The sequence below is a fragment of the Pelecanus crispus genome, chromosome 4 (genome assembly GCF_030463565.1).
Source record: "Pelecanus crispus isolate bPelCri1 chromosome 4, bPelCri1.pri, whole genome shotgun sequence".
In the NCBI taxonomy this organism is placed as follows: Eukaryota; Metazoa; Chordata; class Aves; order Pelecaniformes; family Pelecanidae; genus Pelecanus; species Pelecanus crispus.
The window spans coordinates 81,296,164-81,317,519 of record NC_134646.1 but is presented as its reverse complement, the minus strand read 5'-3'; the positions used below and the strand labels follow the sequence as shown (position 1 = coordinate 81,317,519).

The following is a 21,356-nucleotide window of genomic DNA, read 5'->3' as shown; positions in this document are numbered from 1 at the left end:
TAGGAGAGAAAAACATTCTTTCTCCCAGTTCTATAAACTTATGTGGTTTGTGTAAACAAAGACCAATCTCTTTCTTTTGAGATCACGGAACTATTGCAGAAAGCAAGCCAGTTTTTAATGAGAAGTTTTGGGTGCTTTGAGTGGCAGTGAGCTGTCTGGGTCTCAGTCTGCTAGGGAGCTACGGATGCTCAGCAGGTCTGACAAATATCAGGCTGAAGACACCATGGGCTAGAAAGCCTAGACTGGAACCACCAATAAAATAAAATTAAAAATTAAAAAAAAAAAAAAAAAAAAAAATCACAGTGCACCTCTGAGAAAGTTTCCTGAGGTTTTGAACTGCAGCAAAACTTTCAGTCTTCCACTTCTAGGGAAATATCCTGTTTGAATCTCAAATTCAAATGGGAAGAAGATGACAATGTCCTCTTTAAAATGAAAAGTATTTCAGCATTTCTGAGTGAAGAAACATTTCCAGAACTGTAAATTTTGATTCCAAGTCAACTCAACACTAAACATATTCCTACAGGTAAGAGGAAAGGGGATATATTGAAGTAACCCCCCCAAAAAATGCTGCCAATCAGGTTTTAATGCCTGCACGAAATCATCTCCATAACACATCCAGTCTCAGGGCTCCCATGCTTCGACGTACCGACCATGCAGAAGGTGGCGGAAGGGGGAAAGAAGAGAGGAAGGCGAGACATTGCTATAAATTCGGAATAGCGAACCACTTTTAATCGTGAATTGCCTTACTCAGCTTCCATTACCACCCACCTCAGCCAACCCCCTGCGAAGGGTCCTCGGCGCCCTGGGCTGCGCAGGGCGAAGGTTAGACGCGGGTGAAACACCAATGCCCGCAGGCGCTGCTGCCTACAGCAGCTCACCCGCCGTCGCTGCGGCAGCCCACTGAACCACCCAGCGCTGGCACGTACCTCCAACAGAGAAATATAGTCTAATCCCTCATTAAGTCAGTCAGAAGAACTAATTATTTAATAATATGGCCAAAGGTATGTAGTATTAATTTTATTATTTATTATTAATATTTATTATATATTAATAATATCATATTATTAATGCTATATTAATATTTATTTGTTATTATTAATATTAATCTGCTTAATTGCTAGTGGGGTACTGCAAGTTGATAACCAAGACACATTCTTGTTTTGGTGTCACAATTTCTGTGGAAAACGTCAAACCTGGACTCTCCCCTCTCCGCCAGCTATTTCTACTCACCACGAAGCCAGGGGCTGCCTCAGCACTCCCGACCCCGTGCAGATGCTCTGGGAGGATCAGCCCGCGGGGTAAAGCACCCGGAATCTGCTGCCTGCCAGGCGTCCGCAGCAGCACAGCTCCTATCGCCGCCTCGAGAGATGACCAGCGGGCTCCTGCCCGCGTGGCCAGCGTCGCCCACAGACCCTCTTACGAAAAGCTTTAACTTAATCCTGACCAGTGACAGGCAGCGGGAAACGGAGGGCAAAGGTGATGGTAAACCGAGCAAATTATTATGTTAGTGCAGGTAATATTTAATTCCAGAGTTTCAACACAATTAAGAGCTTATTCTTCGGGCATCACAAGTCGGCTACGCCTTTGGAGCTGTCAGCACAGAAGCCAGCCCCTGAGGTTCTCCCCAAAACCACTATTATGTCTCGCAGGGCTCAGATCCTGGCATTTTCTGGCCCAGCTTGCTCTGGCCGCCCCCCCATTTGGCTGCTACCAGGGGATCCAATCACCAAACCTGCCGGGGACCAGTGCCCGGATCTGAGCAGGGGTCAGTCACCGCCCCAGGCTGAAGGACAACGTGACTTTGCAGGCGCTTTCAAGTCTACCTAATTAGCAGCCTTCTGCCAGATGCAGCCTCTAATCCACTTGCCACCGGTGAGGCCCATTAGTGAGTGCTTCTCTCCTCACCTTAAAGCTTGAAATCTATTGTCTGATCTGCAAAGAATTAAGTTGCATCTTTGATTCAACTCAACCCACCTAGAAGATCTCGATACAGCAGCCGACCCATTTTAATTAGCACCGTGCTAGGGCCCTGTGGCATTTCAGTCCACCACAAAAGGAAGCAGGTAAGCAAGAGGATAAAAAGTAGCACATCTGAAAAACAGGACAGCTTGAAGAACTGTGGTGAACCTCAGAAACTACAACAACAGCGACTGAGAAATCCACCACTCATCACCTCGATAATCCCATACAGTTTTAAGAACATCTTGACACTGGAGTATAGAGCCAACCATCTTTCACCAGCCTCTCCTTCCCTCTCTGCCTCCCATGCACAAAGGAGACCTTATTCGACCAAATGAATTGGCATCAATGTTTTGGGTTGGTTTTTTTTTTCCCATTGGTTAGCTTCAATAAAGTGAATCTTAAGAAATCCCATTGCTAGAATCTCACGTCATTTTAAATACAAAGGTACAGAGTGTAATTTACCACTGCCTTCCCCCAAAATATTCCATAAGAAAACATTAATCCTGGAAAACAGCATAAACACAGAAGAAAAAAAACAGGCATAAATACCTTCTGAAAAACACAAAAGGCAGAGTATTCATTAGGTGGGACAGACCTCTAATCAAACTCAAAAAAAATTAACATCGAACTCAAGGAGCACCTACTAGTGAGAGTATTGGGTATCATTCAAAGTTGCCCAGCAAGAGAAAAAAAACACACAAAGTGGATCTACATCCTCTTCTCTTTGTTCAAGAGAATCAGAGTGGCAATGAACTCCCCCTGACCAAAACGAACATCTAGAATTTATCCCTCAGAAGTGCGAGTCATGCACAGACACCATTGCCAAGTCTAGATCAAGGAAAAAAAGGACTATTTAATAAACCTTAATGAGAGCTCAAACAGTAACATTAGCAATGTTTCTCTTGCACATAAAAACTACTCACTAAGTTACAAAGTGGCAACAGGTTTAAGGCTCAACACTAACTTAACTTTTGCCTTTAAAAAAAAAAATGAACAATTTTCCACATCAGATTACTCAAAATATTTATTCACAAATACATAGGGTATTAAACAGATGTGACTATGTTTTCCAAAGAGACACTGTCATTAGCATTGTAAGAGGCTCTGATGATATTTGTCAAGTGCACATTTTTAGGCAGCAAGAGAAAACTGCAAAAACTAAGCCTTTCTGTCAGACAAGGTCAGGTTTCTTCCCCGTCCTTAGGCGGCGCGCAGTTCCAGGCTAGACCAGGCTGCTTCCCCAGGCTTGAACAGAACCAGGCAGCTGCTAAGATGCAGCAGCACCGGGTGACTGCCGCAAACATTAGAATCAAGGTCGCATTTTTAAACCCATCCTCAAATTTCAAGATACGAGGAAAGGCTTTCTCGGGGACCAACGGTCATTGGCTTTGTTTATGGCTGTCCTCTAAAACAGCTGGTGCCTCCAAAAGAGCTTCCATGGAGCAATCCCTGGCAGGACACTTACTACACCTCAAATGTCCTGGAAGGTCATCTGTTGTCACACTGGTGGCAATGACGAAATTCAGGCAGTTCATCAACAAGCACTGCCCATCCCAAAAGGCGTGTTGTGGAGAAGCTCACCACTACGATCAGCTACTGCGGTTAGCAGGCTCATAAGAAAACAGGCTGCAATATCCTGACGTTCATTGGTGAAGAACTGCACTCTTACACAGACTGAGACATGTTAGCACTCGTTTTTCTCTAGTTAAAGGGCACCATTCCATCTTTTTGCTCCAGATTAAATCAGGCACCACCTGAGCAGACCTAGTAAGAAAATTCCTATCTGTTGTCATAGGCTTTATCAAATGATTTACCACTCAATACTGCTTTCAGCCATCTAGTGACAGGATGTCAGGTTCATTTTAGTAAATCATACCAAGGCGAGTAATACAGCTTCTGGTCTCTGTGTCCTAAGGCCTCTATCATCTGACTGATGCCTGACCATATATGAAGTATATTAATACACATTCAGTGCAGCAGAGATATGACCTGTCCTTTTATGCATTTCATCAGGGCTTACCTCTAGGAACTGTAAAGGTCAGTATCAAGATACCTGCCTACTGCCTGCATTAGGAAGAGAAATTCCACAGGCATTTGACTAAGAAAACTAGGAACAGTTTTAAACAAACACCACCACCAGTTTTCGTAACAGCACCTTTATGGAACACAACATTAGCTTTAGACAAGTGCCAGGTTACATGAGCTTTCAGTCCTCTATATAAAGAGAGCAGTCTTGGTTTTAGTCCATCCTGATAAAACTTGTAACACTCATTTACAGGCACAGTGCTTGGGCTATTTCCAAAGTAAATAAAAGGGCTTTCTATTACAGTGCTGGGAGTGGTTAACAAGAAAGTTACCTTATTACATTATTTTCCAGAGAATAATAATTCTCCTCCATTATGTCTCGATGTTATTAGGATTTCAGAACACACAAGCAATGCAATCCTAGTTAAGACAGAGAGGAAATTAAAAGGTAATGGAAGCTACAGACCAAATCATTTTCATAGTTACAGACAATTTTGAATACATATTTGCATGGGAAATTAGATTCATTTTTGTGAATAAAAATTCCATCTCTCTGCACAACAAAGAGAATTCCTTGACAGTAGAGGACTACACTGTGCATGGCTCATCAGCCTGGAAAAGAAAGTCTGGACTTCAGGCATATCCAGCTACGTGGATCAACAAGCAACCCCTTCAGATCCAGCAGCTTTGGTTTAATGGACGGAAACTTTGGCCTATTGTTCAAACAAACATACTTGCCAGCAATGACCAAGTAAGACTGGACTTTTTAAAAATAAAGCGGTGTGATATGTGCATAAAGTCAGTGCCTTGATCCTTAAAAGCACCTCTATAAGCAACTTCACCTTAAAAATGGGCAGTGCTTAAGTTACAAAAGATTATTTTGTTTACGATGATTGAAGAAACGGCTCTGCTTCAGGAATTCAAAAGATGAATCAGATTTAGTAGTAGATTTATTAATTTGCCGTGATTTACAGTGAGGTGACAATGTCTGAACCAAGGAGACATCAAAACAGGTTTAGCCAGGAGGTTTATGGCTTCCAAGTCAAATTCATAGACCAGTGTCAGTCATTTGGGTAACTGAAGATTCGGAGACAAAGATAAGCAGAGGTCAGGTGCTGCACTGATGTTTTGGAGACAGTATTCCAAAGTGTCTTCTCTTACAGCAATTTCTTTTTCTCAAACTCCTGCAAATAGCACACAGACATTACCAGCGGGGAAAAACAAAAATGTTCCTATTACTATTTTATGATAAATTACTTAGTATTTATCTTAGCAAATCTGATGTTAGGAATTAAAAATTAAAATATAAAATGCATAATGTGTGCAAGTTAGGGGAAAGGAGAATAAGTATTCTCCCACCTCCCATTAACAAACCAGATAGGAAAAACCAGTAGTGCTAGACTGCAGTCAAGGCACTGCACTCAGATTGCAATGCTCTCAAGGAACCATTTGCTCCCAGGCATACCATAACAGGCTTGAAAAACACTAATTCTGCACAAGAACTGCAGCAGAATCTTTACACTATTTTTTTTTTTTCCTGTGGTGGCCGTATAGTATAGCATCGTCACAGGCTTCTGTGGGATTCTTCCCTTCTGTTGTGTTTTTTCTTTTACTAAAATGAAAATCTTTACTTCGTTGCTTCCCTGGCTTGAACCCTTTACTGTACTAGCACAGCTGAATTATGCATTTCCTCTAGCTGTGAAGCAATGACTTTTTTGGATATGAATTAAGAAAAGTGCAAATAATCCTATTCCATACATAAGTTTTTCAGCAGCATGCATTCAACCATCATTCTGAATTAGTACTTAAAATAGACAGACCTATATGCCAAGGCTTTCCTTCCTCAAATAGCCTACTTCCAAAGAATGTTTTCACATTTTAAATTAATTCAGGTTCTTTGCATCCAGAAAACACAACTCAACAAGTTGGTACACTTGAAAGCAAAATGTAACCTCTTCCCTACTTTGCTCTGTTTACTTTTCTATAAAGGCAACATTACATAAACCTATGTGCACATATTATCTAAGTAATAACTGCAGCTTGTTCAGTCAATAGAGTTCTTGAGTTTAACCAAGTTCAGAGCAACAGAATATTTGGGTAAGAGATGTCCTCCCAACTCTTAGTCGCTCGAAAGTAGCTTCTTGCTCTGGATGAGTATGTATACGAATTTCCAAACAACGAACCTTGTAGATGGTGCTACCTAGCTGAGCAGGAGACATGCTGACAACAACGCCAGCGCCCTGAAGAGCGGCTATCTTCTCTTTAGCTCCACCCTTTCCCCCAGCAATGATTGCTCCAGCATGACCCATCCGCCTGCCTGGAGGAGCAGTCAGACCAGCTATGAATGACACTACTGGCTTGGCATTTGGACCCTGCAAAGAAAGAAAAGATACTTTTTTACATGGAGGACAGCGAGATGAAAAGTAATTCCAGATGGCAGTTTTTGGGGTTTGGTGGTGTTTTTTTTTTTTAAATTTCAACTAGCCAGGCAAAGATACAGAAAAGAGACAGCTAGTAACCTTAGACAACATGGAACCAAGAGTCTGAAGAGCATGCAATACTTTCTCTCCTGATAAGCAGCATAAACCAGAAGCAATCAGAAACTTTAAAACACCTCTCTACAGAGCCATGTATATTACAAAAAACCAGAATGTTCACTACAAATATCATTACAGGACTGAAAATCTAAAGTTGACACTGCTCTCCAGTTAGATTTAATCTGGATAAAGCTCCTAATTTCAACTCTTTCTCTTTAATAAAAGTATGACTGTTTGGGTTTTTTTGTAACTAGAGATTAGAGATTGAACTGAGTTTTCCTTGACATGGCAAAAGAAGATGGGGCTAACTACCAAGGTGTCTGGAAGCAAGCTGTTTAAGACTTACGGAATTATTTTCTTTCAAGAATGCTGCTGCATCTTCTTCAGCATTTCCTCCAATTTCCCCAATCAATATGATCCCCTCAGTATGAGGATCCTTCAGGAATACATCAAGGCAGTCAATAAAATTAGTTCCATTGAAGGGATCACCTCCAATCCCTGGAAAAAAAAAAAAAAAAATTAAAACCACAAAAAAAAGCCTAACTCAAGATGATGATACTGTATTTACAATAAAAGTTTCAAAGTAAATTTCAGCATGAAGGGTATTCCCAAAGGCTCATAAGAGGGGCAGCTCTGAAGGCTCTTCCCAAGTCAGAGCGTGCCAAATTCCTGCTCCAAATATCTCCCCCACAATTTACAGAAAGCTTTGATATCTGAATAATCACCTTTCAAACCATAAGCAAAATATTCTGCCTTATACAGAAGCTCCGTATAAGACACAGCAGGACAAAGACCCCAACTCTAGAATTTTACTGTCAGAAAACTGAATTTACTTAACATACCCAACTAAACGTATAACAATGCCCTATCCCTTTATAATATTAAACTTCCTGGAAAAATCTGTTTCCAAATCGATGTCATATTTGCTGGCAGCTCTCCATTCAAAGCTGTTTTTTAGGCTTTTATGTGGAAATGATAATAAAGAAGGGTTATACTTGTCACAGCAGATAGGGATCTCATTTCTCTACATAATTGCCATTCAGCAATTTCTATGCTTACAAAAAGAAATTACTTTGGACATCTTCTTGTAAAAAAAAAAACAGATTAGTATAAGTGCAATAGGCTGTTTCTGAGGAAACCTACCAATGCAGAAAGACTGCCCCAATCCAACTTGCGTAGTCTGATGAACAGCTTCATATGTCAGGGTTCCAGATCTTGACACAATACCTGTAGGAAAGAAAAGGAGAGAAACTTAACACTAACATAGCTAAGCACAAGACTAGAGGCAGCTGTTCTTATATTCATGAAAATCACCTTAATAAACCAAACATGAGATGCCAGGTTTTCCAGCTATCCTTGCCAAAACATGAAAACTGTATGTAAGACTCCATCTGTACTATTTCTTCGTTAGCATTTTTTGACACTTAATTGTCAACAGACTAAACCTGCCCAGAAAGTCAGTAATATTGGCTGAGACAGCATTCCGGATGCTACAGCTTTACAAGGAAAGAAAACTGAAAACAAAATAGAAGAATATACTTCTTGTCTTGTATGCGAGTAACTGATGCACTGAACTTGGAACAGAGTTGAAGCTCAACAGTTAATGTAAGAATTCCATATTAATCACATCTCTGGGATGGCCAGGCACATGAGAGATCCTCCAGAACAGAAACATGCTGCACAAATGCAAGTTATCGCTATTAAGGTATTTGCTGCTGCAGCTCACTGCTCTACCATACACATTCAGCATTTACATTACAATATTACAAGAGACCACAGCCCTAGTTTTAAATTCAGGATGGAAGGTAATACAGACCCTAGATCAGGGGCAAGATATTTGCATGGTTTTTTTGTTCTTTTTTCCAAGTCAAGATTTCTGTTAATACTACAAAAGGGAAGGTTTCCATGACAGACATCATCTTCCATCTACTTCAAGCTGTCTAACAAGGAATATAATAAATATATTGCATGAACAGAAGAAAAAAAATAGACCACTAGACTAAACTTCAGTTTTATCAACTCTTTATACTGTTGGACAGCACAGATGTCTACTAGCAAAGGTTTTTTTTCTTGCTATGTTTGCAAAGGGCTTCCTGTTTACTATTAAGATCAGATTGCCTCAGAGAAGCTACACATAAAGGTCCAAAGACTGTGCCTATTTTTATAGCCTGCATCCCAAAATTATCATATGATTCTTGGACGCTTCACAGCAACAGAAAGCTGGAGAGCTTATCACTAAAGGTCGTAGTGTTAGACGAAACTGGGAGGATGGCAAGGTTACATTTCTATTCCCCGATCTTTGGATCACCGCTGAAAACGTTTCCAGCAATGGTGGGACAACTGGATTTAGGATTTAAAATATTCTTTTGCACTTGCTGTGCCCTGCATTCAGATTCTAATATCTTGTGGCTACAAGACATTTATTGTAGATATTTAGAAAATCTTAACAGAACTTTGATTCAGAAGAGAGCTCAGGGCAACATCGGTTGATGCTACCTTTTACAGTCATAGAGCAATGTCTTGATGGTATCTACAAAGGGCATAATTGCAGTCATCTGATTTTTCAATTCCAGGTTTATAGGTATTTCTGAAAGCTGGAGGTGTGACATGAGCATTAACACATGCTCTAGCATTCACTAGGCACTAGTCAGAAGACGTTAAGTAGCAGAGATAATTTCTCATGTTAGAGAAACTGCGCTGAGTCCACGTAGTCAAGAGCACTGAACAGGTCTTCCCATAGTAAACACACTTTTCATCAAAAAAAGTGGTAATGTTGCAAAGGGTACTATGCTCAAGTTAAACTGGTTACCCTGCTGGCAGGTAACAGCAGCATACGCTGTCTGCAGCAATGTTTCTGAAGCTCTATTTAAGTACAAATGCATATTTTGGAAGAATTTTCTTTATAGCTCCTGAACAGAATTATTTTAAAAATAATCAAGTTCTTATTTCTATAGTTTAGAACAAGGAACCAACAGAAGTCAGGACAAGAGACTTGCACGCAACAGGGTGTGTAACTAACATACGATCATGAACAAGCCACTGCCTTTCTGACCTTAATTCCGCTGAGAAGTGGATGTATTTGTCACTTTTGCTCACCATGGTATAGTTGTCTAACTTGTCATGCTATAAACCCACCCGTAATCTCTTCTCTTTGCTATAATACTGAGCTCACTAAAGGTGTAGGAACCTAGTCCTCAGGAGCCAGGCTGTTGGAAGGAACAGTGTTGGAGAGCTTAGTGTTCTCAAATCCCCAGATAAATGGAGGTATCTTCAAAGGAGGGTGTTAAGGAAAGTAAGTCAATCACGTTACCTACGGAAACTTCCAATTGCTTTGCCTCTGCCATCAGTTCTCAGTGCCTGCTACGGTAGACTGACTGATTTTGGGCCTTCAAGGACTGATACGGCCAAAGTTCACTTACAAACTGAACGACAGACAAGCTGTTATACAGCATGTCAACTGTCTTCAGGGCAGGATGTGACTAGCCTCATGAACAAGAGCACTAGAGTACCAAACTTTAGTTTTAGATGATGCACAAATATTCAAAAACTCACCAATTCTTCCCTTCTTGTGAATGTGACCAGGCATGATACCAATTTTACATTCTCCAGGCTAAGGAAAGAGTGGGAGAAGTCAGATGGAACATTCAAACCATCACTAAGAATGGTTCAGCCTTGGAGCAAATCCAGAAGTCACTTACATTGATGACTCCAGGGCAGTTCGGGCCCACTAGTCGAGTCTTATCCTGCCGAAGCAGTCTGTGTTTAACCCGAACCATGTCCTGCTGGGGAATACCTTCAGTAATGCACACAACTAGGGGCATTTCTGCATCGATTGCTTCATTGATCGCAGCAGCAGCAAACGGAGGAGGTACATATATAACAGTGGCAGAAGCACCCGTTTGTTCTTTGGCCTACAATGAACATAACAAAAGATATGAAGCATTTAGTGGGGTGGAAGAGAACATTTGACAACTAGTCATTTAAAACACATCCATTCACAGGCATAAATTAAGTGAATTGGATATGTATTAATTTATTATAATCAAAGTAAGTGTTAAATTCACTGAAGATGGGACACACACAGTGCAACTAGGGAACTGAGAACTAACCACTGTCAGGAAAGGATCTGCCCCGTGAACACCATCATAAATACCCTTAGATAACAGTTTGCTAAAAATTCATCATACACACCAGAATCAATCAGAAACCTGTTGCATGCATAAAGTAAGTGTATCCAGACTCAGTGAACATCACAGTGGAAGCCAAACTCATGCTTGACCACACTGAATACTCCCTCTTTTACAAGGCTTCCATTTCACGCCTTGCACAGTGACATCCATGGCTCAAATATTTGTCTCTTCAGTGTGAGCAATGAAATAAGGAGACCTTCAGCAGCATTAAAGTGTCTGTCCTCCAGTCATTGCTGCAAATTACCTCCTTCACAGAATTAAACACAGGCAGACCCAGGTGAGTTTTTCCCCCTTTCCCTGGAGAAATTCCTCCAACTAGATTGGTGCCATAGTCCAATGCCTGCTGGCTGTGAAAGGTGCCCTATTAAGAGAGAAAATAAGTGAAGTTAAAGGCATGTAATAGCAAATAAAATGAACCAAAAAAGTTGATGTTGTCTATAATTCTGAAGGCAATTCACGGCACTTAAATTTGCAATGAGAAGGGAAGTTTTCACTACATATATACACCCAGCTATTTTGAAGAGTGCATCAACATGTTTTAAATGGATTCAGAATATGCTCTGCTTTTTCTTTTAAATCAGAGCACTATGGTTGCACGCTAAAGGGTATTTTGTTATGTATTGCTAATACACCTGCAGACATAGCAGCCACATTTTATTTTCCACATCAAGTCTGGCAGATGACAAACACTATAACGAAATAGAAGAAATTAGCATTCTCATCCATGACTAGCTGATAGTTTTAGCATGAGCAGTCTTCTCCCCTTGCAAACATGTGAAAGGGTGAATGTGAGAAAATTATTAAATAACCTGAAATAAAAACAGAAATTTAACTCATAGGCATTGACTTTCAAAGGCATTTGTGAAAGAGGCACTTCTAAAATGGTAAGGTTTTTGTAGTTTTTTGCAAATCTCCCTTTACAAAGAAACCCTTTCAGTTGTATACAATAAAAAGGCTTAAGACCAAAACCAACAACAAAAATCAAAAGTAATATAATAGAGATGACCCGAAACCAAGTTTTAAGCTTGTGCACAAGTTGAGGGAAAAAAAAGAAATCTAGTCTATTGAATTTAAGAAAAAAAAAAGTCTATTTGGACCAAAGAAAGGAAACACCAGTGCTGAAGGGACCTTCCTGATCATGAAGGCCAGCTTCCTATCAACACAGGCAAACCCAGTATATAATCCTTTTTATACATTATTACGGTTTTTGGCCAGATAACTTTCTGAACTGAAAGGGTGATAGAAGAAATAGTTCATATACATACCTGTTTGCCTGTAAAACCCTGACAGATAACCTTTGTATTTTTGTTAATATACAGATTTTTCCTTGACGCCGAGTAGGAGCAGTGTCGTACTCCATTCTGTTGCACTAGAGAAAAAAAGAAAAGAGAGGACAAACCATTAATCCACTTTGTTAGACTAAGTCAAAAAACTTCAAGTGCACATATATTAATGCTTGTATCAAAAGATGAATTGATCCAGTAGTTCATGCTCTCAAAAAGCAGTTCCGAAAGTTCTAACTATTTAGGGCTTGTTATTCTAAGATATTAGACACCTGTAGTTCACTCCACCTACTCAGTTTGCTAGGAATCAGGCTAGGTATTTCTCATACTGGGTACTTATCATCAGAACTCCAGTCACAACAAAAAACAGACAGAAACATCCTTTTAACCACTATTTTCATTTGTAAATGAACATGTTTCTGTCCTCTAAGAAATTCTGCAAAGTGACAAAGCAGAACTAAAACCCTGATATCCCACAGGCTGTTATAACGTAGGTACTATGTTTACCTTCTGTGAAGATAGCACAGTCCATGCTAGACAATGAGAGATACTGAAGATGTCAAGGGTCTCTCAGCCCAGGTGAAACCTAATGCCAAGCAAGACATACAGCAAGAGACCTTTTTCCAACAGATGCCTAGCTATGGGAGCCCAGGCATCACTGCTTGAAATGCACTTGGGCTCGTAAGAAACATGGTTCTCCAGATACTCCACTACAACCACTTTCAATTTAGTTCTCACAACTGTGGTACTGAAAAAACAAAACAACACAACTACAGAAGAACAGTACTGTGCATGCTGGCATCAAAAAGACAAGGAGAATGACTGCATCTCTGCTAAAGGGAAAGGTATGTTGAGATCAAATGATGAAAAAAGAAATGCACAGAATGCTACCATGCAAGAAAGCTTGAGATGAGGGGGAAAAAAGAGGTCTTCTGGTATAAAAAGGATGCACGTATTCCCTATATTCATTGCTATATGCTTTTTCAAATACCAGAGTTTTGAGGGGATCAGAACCGATATACTCCCTGCAGGTGTTTTACATAAAAAACATACTTTGTGCTTAGAGTGAACATGGGAGGGTACAATCCTAATACAGAAACTAACACCAGCATGTTGCAACTATGTACCTCTTTAGCTCTTTTAATGCTTTACCACTTAAGATTTGAGGAAGTAAAAAGTGAAGTTGAAATAAAAATAAGAGATTCTGAATCATGGTCCCTGGACTGTTCCACATACTTGCTCAGGCATGCCTGAACAAGAGAGGAGGTTTTTTTTCTTTTTCTATTTTCAGAAAAGAAGCAAAAACTATTAAGAGGAAGAAAGGAAAAAGGTATTCTTTAATATAAACTGCTAATGCACAGAATTTATTGAGATGCATTATTAACATCTTGAAATAACACAATTTCTATGGGGTAGTAAAAAAGCGCAGAATATTTAAGATCCGAGTATATACACATTTCTATCACAGAGCTATGCAGGACTCTTCCACAAGTACTTTTGCCAACTAAATTTCAGCGATACATTGCTTTTATGCTTTACTTCTATTCAAAAAAAAGTGAGAAGAAAAAAAAAAAAACAACATGCCAGAAGAAGATTACGGACATCAGTGCTATTGCTAAATTGGAAGTCCTTACTCTGTTCTTAAAAAGAGCTGACAGAAACACAGGACTTCAACCACCTCCTGCCATTCTCCAAGGAGCCGTGGCAGCACATCATCTTCAGACCAACCTGAAGTAAAATTCAGCTAGATTTCAAAGAGAAATATGTACAGACTAGCATGCAATAAACTTGCAAGAAAGGTGGTATAAGTGCACATCAGCATATTGACCATTAGGGTTTTAACCTAAATCACATCTTTATCCACAAATACTGTTAGAAAACGTTTTACGCCAAGGAGAAATACAAAGCAGGAATGGACAAAATATGTCTGAAGCTAAGATTTAACGACTAGGGTTGTGAGTTTGTCTGCGGAAGGGTAGAGGAAAGTCTTGTTGATCAATTGCCACAGCTACAGGAGACAGCACATGGTCTTCGTGCTTGGCCAACGGCTTAGCCTTCCTAGACAAGGCTGCGACGCCCTGCAGCCTGCACCGGAGCTGCAACACCAAGTCACTCAACTGCACAACTGGCAAATAGCAGCCGGCCTCCAGCAAAGGAGAGACAAGACAAGCAGCAGAGAAACAACTGACCTGCTGGTTAGGAGAACAGGGCATTGGTCTACCTGATCCCAGCCATTCAGGCAATCCCTCACGGGCACGGGATACAACTGGGTGAAACCCAAACTTGAGAAAAGCAGAGGACAATTGCTTCGTGAAGAAGCTGTCACAGTCAAGACCTACCACCAGCAATGCCTTGCGGAGAACAGTCTGGGCTTCCAGAAGTATGGGAGTGCATGTTTTGAAAGCCCTCTGATGGGCCTGCAAGGGTAAAGAATAAACAGGCAACACTAATTCAAATCTAAGTTTTACACATACTGTCTGTGTTACAACACTGACAAATCCACCTGCAAAACAAGAGAGGGCAGCTTGCCAGGCACATAGCACGCACTCAGTAATTTCAGTACTTGGGGGGAAGAAAAAAAAAATCCAACTTTTGACAAATAGTCACGCCTTTCTCTATACCATAAAAGCAATCCTACAGTCCCAGTTCAGCTGTCTGTTCCATATCTATTTTCAGGTATTTATAGCCTTGCACAAAAATGGTTTTGAAAGCTTAAGTTTGTCAACTCTCAGTTTTAAGAAGTCTATATAGATATATTTCTCAAGGATAAGAAGCTTTTGAGCATTTTCCAAGCTATCAAAGTACAAAAAAAAATTTAGGCACTGATAACTTAAAGCTTAAATTCCAAGCTTTGTATGGATTTACTCTTGAAAACTGTATGTGCTTCTTACATGACTGAAAAGCCCTGGTTCAGAGAAAATATGGCTGGTTCAAAAAAGCCTGGCCATAGGCTTGAGCCGTTTGCTGTCTTCAGAGAGAGGCAGCTTAGCATGGGCACATGTCTAGGGAGCAATACATTTTTGAAGAAATTAAAAAAAAAAAAAAAAAACCTTGCACTTTCTGGGCTGGATAAGTCTGAGGTTTTGGGGGTTTTTAAGCTGTCATGATACAGCTCTGTGTTTCTCTCCATGGCTTTGTCTGAAGCAGAAAAGTTTGCCCCAGTTATCAGCACAGTAGGAGCAGCGGGGGCATCGGTCAAGATGAGGTTCTGCTACACATGGCACAAACAGCAGCTCCTGGGTGCAAACAGCTGGCAATTTAAACAGTTAAGACAGAGATAAGATAAGAAGGAAACAGGTGGAAAATCAAAATGCTGCGCCTAAGTTCACAGCAGATAAGAGTCAGAAATAGACTCCAAGTCTCAAATTTCCACCCAGGACCTTCATTCACTAGCTCGCACTGCTTCACAACTTCCAACACCCATTCAGGCAATTGCTTTTACTACAACAAATTAGAGTGCCCGAGTGTAAATGCATGTTCCCTCAAGATGACAGGACAAAAAAAAAAAAAAATTATTTGCTCTTCTGGTTACCAGGATTCAGCCATGAACCAGTAAAAGCCAAACTCATTGGTGATGCTATTTTAATGCACACGTCTAGATTACAGGCCACATTACAAAGGTGCAGGCTCCAGATGAAGCCCTACAGCATAAGGACAAGTCTCATCAAATCCAAATCTTACCAAAAGCACACTGAACTGCTGTATTTTGTATAATCAGAGGTCTAACATAACATTACTGTGTTCAACAAAGGTCCCTAATAGACCTTTTGAAGAGTATTAAAACTGAAATAAGAAACTGGACAATCTTTCCCAGGCAATCCCTTTCACTTCAGCCCCTGTTCTGCTTTGCATAGCTTGTGGTTAAAAAAAAGTTGTGCAAATAACAAGATGCATTTATTTTGGCTTTCCAGTACTTCAGCTTCTACACAGCTAAAGAGATGTACTGTGGCAAGAACCTATTTTAGTCCATTGTACAGGACAACCAAGTAGCTATGAAAAATGCTCCAATACCGAAACCCTGCTGTCTCAGGATAGATTTGAAGAGGGATGTAAGCCTGTATATAAAACATCAGTTGTTTTACAGTAAAGTAACTTTACTAGAAACTAAGAGACAGAATTACCTCCAACACACACGCTGCTGGTAGTTACTCTTGCATTTCCAGGGAACAAGGCTGCAGCCGAGCCCAGAACTCACTGTAGCCCAAGTAACAGGAAAACAAAGCTACTTTTACTTCTTAAAAGAAAACCCACAATTTGTAGCCTTGAGCAGGGCTTTAAGCTGCCTTGTGTATTACAACTAAAAAGCCTTTCTAGAAAAATACACTATTATTTATCATGAAGTCCAAACATGAATTTACATGTTAAAAAGAAAACTGACCCATTTGCAAGGTATTTTAAAGCACACATCAAATGCAAATACTGTTTACACTGAGTTTTCAGGCACTCATTGAGCAGCAACATCTCCCAAGCACAAATCTCATTTAAAATGATACAACCCAAGCTACATTTGCCCAGCTTATTTGTGTTGTGTGAGCCAGCTGACAGGACAGACACTAAGGGCTAAACCTCTTCCTCACTCAAACTTTACAAAGCTGAAAACTCGTTATTTTCAGGACTTCTTACAAGATTATCTAGAGCTACAGACATGAATCCAAGTCAGTGTGCTTCCCTCTTGCCCATGTTTATCCCAGACAAAAAGAAAATTAAGTTTGGAAGCTGAGGTAGCATCCAAGGGTGCTCACAAAATGAGCACAATACAAAAAGCATGGCAAAACAGCAGAGATTCCTTTCTAGAAGGACCTGAGCAGATACCTACATTGCCAGAAGACCGAAAAGTAATAAGTGAAATTCTTCCTCTATTACTCCTTGAAACAGCCAGAGAACTTGGAGATGAAGGAAGATATTCCTTTTCCTTTCTATTACCTATGTAAGGAAAGAAGAAAGCCTTAGAAATCATATGGGCTGCAGTACAAATGGGGAAAAGAGAGGTCAGTGCAGGGGAAACTCAGGGAAGGACTGGGGTACAAAGAACACTAGTCAAGATGCTAAGAAGTGGGGTTTTTCACACATCACCCCCTTATTTTCTATCAGTTACAGACCTCCAGTTTGTTTCCAAGAAATGCTTTCAATATTTTGTACATGTTTAATTTGCATTTTTATGACCATCCCCTTTCTCCTTCCTCTGCCTACAAATGCATGGCCTGAAGAGGACAGAACAAAAACAGTTCTGGACAGCTTCTTACATTACAGAAGAGTATAGATATTAAAAAAAGGTTTGGCAGAGAGCAAAGCGCTGCAGCAAATTTCAGAGTTTACTGACTAGAAGCTCAATATTAACAAGAATATTCCACACACAGTTTCCCATCCCAGTTCTTTATTAGGTTTTAGTCTTCATTATCAGGCTATATTCACACACACAATTACATCTGGATAATTCTCCCCCCTCCCCAAACCCATCTACAGAATTCACCCTTGAAGGTATCAGTTGCATTAGTAGAAGATGATCCTTATCGACAAGGAAGTTTTCATGCTATTGAGGGATTTCTCAAAATATCTTACTCCTGGTTTTAAAGATTTTTATGTGCTCAGAGAAGGATTTCTAGGTATTGCTTCCCAGTCTCTCTTCTCTCACCCTTCCCTTGCCAAATTCCTGCTATTATGCAAAATGCAATTTATGAACATGGCATCGGAGTTGAGAAATTGAGCAAATTAATCAGTCTGTAAAAGACCGATGCAATGACTATGCTACACCTACCATAATAAACAAAGCTAGGACTAATAGGCAAATGACATTCAGGAAAATTTCAGTCCTTTCAACACACCTCTCTTTCCTAATCAAAAATCCCCGCTCATTGCGACGGACATTACCAGCTACATGGGGTCATGGGAGACACGGTGGCATTTGAAAGAAAAGCTTTCTCGTGACTTTATGAAGCTGAAACAAAGCGAAGCATCTCAGTGAAACTGCAGGCCCTTGAGGAAACAAGCACGTCCTTCTCAGTAAAAATCAACTATTTCTTGTAAGGCAACAAACTGTTTTTCCCCGTGTATACTCCACTAAGAACACGTGCAGCTAAAGGTTTGGCAGCTTTCCTCCCCCTGCATTGTTTACATAAAAAACAACTAACAAATTCTTCAATTTAGAGTTATTTCTATCCCCGTTATTATTTAACTTATCTGTGGACCCTCTACCGTGTAAGCTAGAGGAGGAGGGTTATGGGTTCCAACACTGTTCACGAAAAATAACAACTATGGCCTTCGCAGATGATTTGGTATTACTAAGTGGATCATGGGATGGAATGCAAAGGAATATTGATATTTTAGAGGTCTTTTGCGAACAGACTGGCCTCAAAACACAGGGGGAGAATCAGTACAAATCAACTATTTCTTGTAAGGCAACACACTGTTTTTCCCCATCTATACTCCCCTAAGAACACGTGCAGCTAAAGGTTTGGGAGCTTTCCTCCCCCCGCACTATTTACATAAAAAATAACTAACAAATTCTTCAATTCAGATAGTTATTTCTGCAGCAATTCTTTGCCAGGGTTATTCACATGATTTACTGTAATCTTTTAAATCTAAGAGCTCTACAAAGCCTTCTAACGTGCCCAGAGTGTAAGATCCCTAACCCTGACTCTCCAATCACAGTTAAGGTGCCTGCAGAGACCCTCTTCAACGTGTGGTATAGACCAGCATAGGTTCTTGACTCTGTCCATATAGAAACAGTGCTTTGAGCTGACCTTTGAGCAAGCATTTACCATTCATTGGCATATTTCATGCTGTTTTCACAACTTCCTGAACTGAACCTTATGAATACACACCCGTGTGCATCGCTTTTGCAAAGAGAACACACTAGAAACTCGTGATTTTAAATCACCACTGAGAGATGTTAATTATTTGTTGCTGAAAACATATGTACAAAGTCCAAATTTAAGGTTTCAGCTGCCTTTTGACATTTTGTAAAGAGTATCAAACCAAACAAAAAGAAAGGTTTCCAATGAAGGACTACATCTTGCAGGAGTTTCTTTAAAAGACTTCATAAACTGTTGCAAACAGAACACTTACCGAGCCACTTAGACCACTTTTTCTCCTCCAGCCCCCCAAAATCATCTTAATCACTTTTCCCTGAATCTCTTACTGCTATTTGTAAAGGGAACGATGCCAGTTTGTAACACGTAAAACTGCACCCAAGAGTAGCTTTGCTGGGAGTATAAATTAACGTAAATTGGAGGTGCTACGTTCCCATCTGTTCTCCTCCATCAGAACCAATTCTCATCAGACTCAGGGGAGCCAATTCAAAGAGCTGAACTGACAGAAATTAAGAGCACAGTAAGTAAATACAGTTTTCTGCTCCTGCTCATGGAAGACAAGAGGCAGGAATGGACAGGTACCTGAGGTGATGGTAGGTGTGCCACAGGAACAACTCAGACCAGCTTAAAATCTTGTGGGATCATGTTACTAGGCCCTGATCTGCAAGCTACCACCACACCGGGACAAAAACTCTGCGTGCAGTGAAATAAGGTAGGTTAATGTTTGCCCATTTATTCTCAGCTACAAGAACCAAGATTAATGCACCAATTCCTCAGCTTAGATTCCAAGAAACTGCTCTTATGCCTAGGCATACCCATACTGATTTCAGTAGAGGATGCAGCATTAACTGCACCAAGAGCACACTGAAAAGAAAAAGAAAAAAAAGGCACTTTCTTTTTTACTGTGATCTTCAGAACAACACATGTTAAAACTTTCAAGTATTAGCCTCAGACTGCTCGTGTTCTCCATAATTAACGGCTAGTATTCTTATTCTCGACAACAAAACCAACTTTACCGGCTTGTGTTGAAAGGGCAGGATAACAGAGACGTCAAGAGGTCTCAAGTCCAAACCACCACTCGAGGTGCCTAGATCCAATCCTCATCAGCCTCCTCTGGTCGAGTTTTTAATAGTTCCGGGGATATAACGGAGAGAACAACTTTTCTAGGTCCCCCGTACCTGCGGCTGACCACCCTCAATGCGAAAACTTCTCCTAACTTTTAAAACCAGTTTTCCTCGCAGCCAGGCGTGCCCCGCGCCCTACCCCGCCGTGCCCCTCCGGGAAGAGCCTGCCGCCGCCCTCCCTCCCGCAGCGCCCCGGCAGAGGGGCCGCCGGCGCTGGGGAACGCCGCTCCGCTCCCGCCTCGGGCCCTCCGCGCTGAGGCCGAGACCCAGCTCCGCCAGCAGCCCGAGGCCCGGGACAGGGGGTCTGCTCGCCGCACCCCCGCGCCCAGAGGCCTGGCGATACCCCCGGCGACAGGGGGGACGCTCCCCCTCCCCCGGGTGACCTTGCCCCGCCGCAGGCCCGGCCCCGGCCCCTCCCGTGGCGGGCGGCGGGCCCCCCCTCAGGCCCCGCGGCCTACTGCGGAGGGGCGCCGCGGGCGGCGAGGGGCGGAGCAGGCCGCGGCGGAGAGCGGTCGCCAGGCCGCGGGGAGCGCCCGGCGCGGGGGGCGGCGGCGGCAGGCCGGTACTCACGGCGGAGGAAGCGGCCCAGGAGGCGGGCGGCGGCGCGGCTGCAGTGAGACATCGTCCCCTTCGGCAATGACAGCGGCCCGGCGGATGGCGGCGGCGGGCGGGCGGGGGGCCCTGCGCGGCGCCTGAGCACCGCCCACCCCGGCGCGGCGCCCGGCAGTTCGGCGCGCGGATTGGCTCAGCCCGGAGGGCCCGCCCCTTTTCCCGGCGGCGGCAGCCAATCAAAGGGGAGCCTGCGGGGCGGGGCCGGCGGGAGCGCCGCGGGGCATTGTGGGTGCCGTAGTCCGCGGAGGGGCGGGCGGCGGGCCAGGGCCGCGCTGTGACAGCCCCCCGATAGCTCCGGACTTGTGCTAAATTCGGGCCAAAGCCAGCCTGGGACGGGTGCCTGCTGCGGCTGCCCCTTAAAAGGCAGCGTGGCACAGCGATAGTTGCTCAGTAAAGGTGAGGGGAAGCGCTTGCAAACGAGCCAAGGGGGTTTGCAGGCGGGGAGGGGTCCCTGCGGGCTGTGGTGGCATGCAAATTCCCAAAAAGTCACATATTTCAGGGAAAAGTGGTATCTTCCAATTAAGTAACTGATATATCCCTGGAGGTGTTCAAAAAATATGCAGATGTGGCACTTTGGGACATGGTTTAGTGGGCACGGAGGTGCTGGGTTGGTGGTTGGACTGGTGATCTTAGAGGGCCTTTCCAACCTTAGTGATTCCTAGTTCTGCTTTCATTAAAAAATAATCCAGCCACCAAGCCAGGAAACATGAAATTATTACTCTACCCTTAATTGGTTTAGTGGTGGACTTGGTAGTGTAGGTTAATGGTTGGACTGGATGATCTTGAAGGTCTTTTCCAACCTAAACGATTCCAC

General features: G+C 42.1%; 1 protein-coding gene across 2 annotated transcripts; it reads right to left on the bottom strand.

Moving 5' to 3' along the window:
• Positions 1 to 2,968: 2,968 nt before the first annotated feature.
• Positions 2,969 to 20,552, bottom strand: SUCLG1 (succinate-CoA ligase GDP/ADP-forming subunit alpha). 2 transcript variants are annotated; one of them, XM_075708975.1, is made up of 9 exons: positions 20,501 to 20,552; positions 11,980 to 12,083; positions 10,959 to 11,075; positions 10,223 to 10,435; positions 10,077 to 10,134; positions 7,668 to 7,751; positions 6,871 to 7,022; positions 6,171 to 6,359; positions 2,969 to 5,171 (listed from the first exon to the last, which is right to left on the bottom strand). In XM_075708975.1, the coding sequence occupies exons 1-9, from the start codon at positions 20,550 to 20,552 to the stop codon at positions 5,145 to 5,147; spliced, it is 996 nt and encodes a 331-aa protein (XP_075565090.1). In that variant the 3' UTR covers positions 2,969 to 5,144. The 2 variants fall into 2 exon arrangements, with proteins under 2 accessions (XP_075565090.1, XP_075565091.1); XM_075708976.1 differs by having other exon boundaries at positions 20,516 to 20,552.
• Positions 20,553 to 21,356: the final 804 nt, after the last annotated feature.

Coding starts and splice junctions, on each gene's coding strand:
- SUCLG1 (XM_075708975.1), bottom strand. CDS start 20,552: ATGTCTCACTGCAGCCGCGCCGCCGCCCGCCTCCTGGGCCGCTTCCTC. Junction 12,084..20,500: donor CCTGGGCCGCTTCCTCCGCC/GTGAGTACCGGC, acceptor TTTTTTCTCTAG/TGCAACAGAATGGAGTACGA. Junction 10,135..10,222: donor ACTGCCCTGGAGTCATCAAT/GTAAGTGACTTC, acceptor CTCTTTCCTTAG/CCTGGAGAATGTAAAATTGG.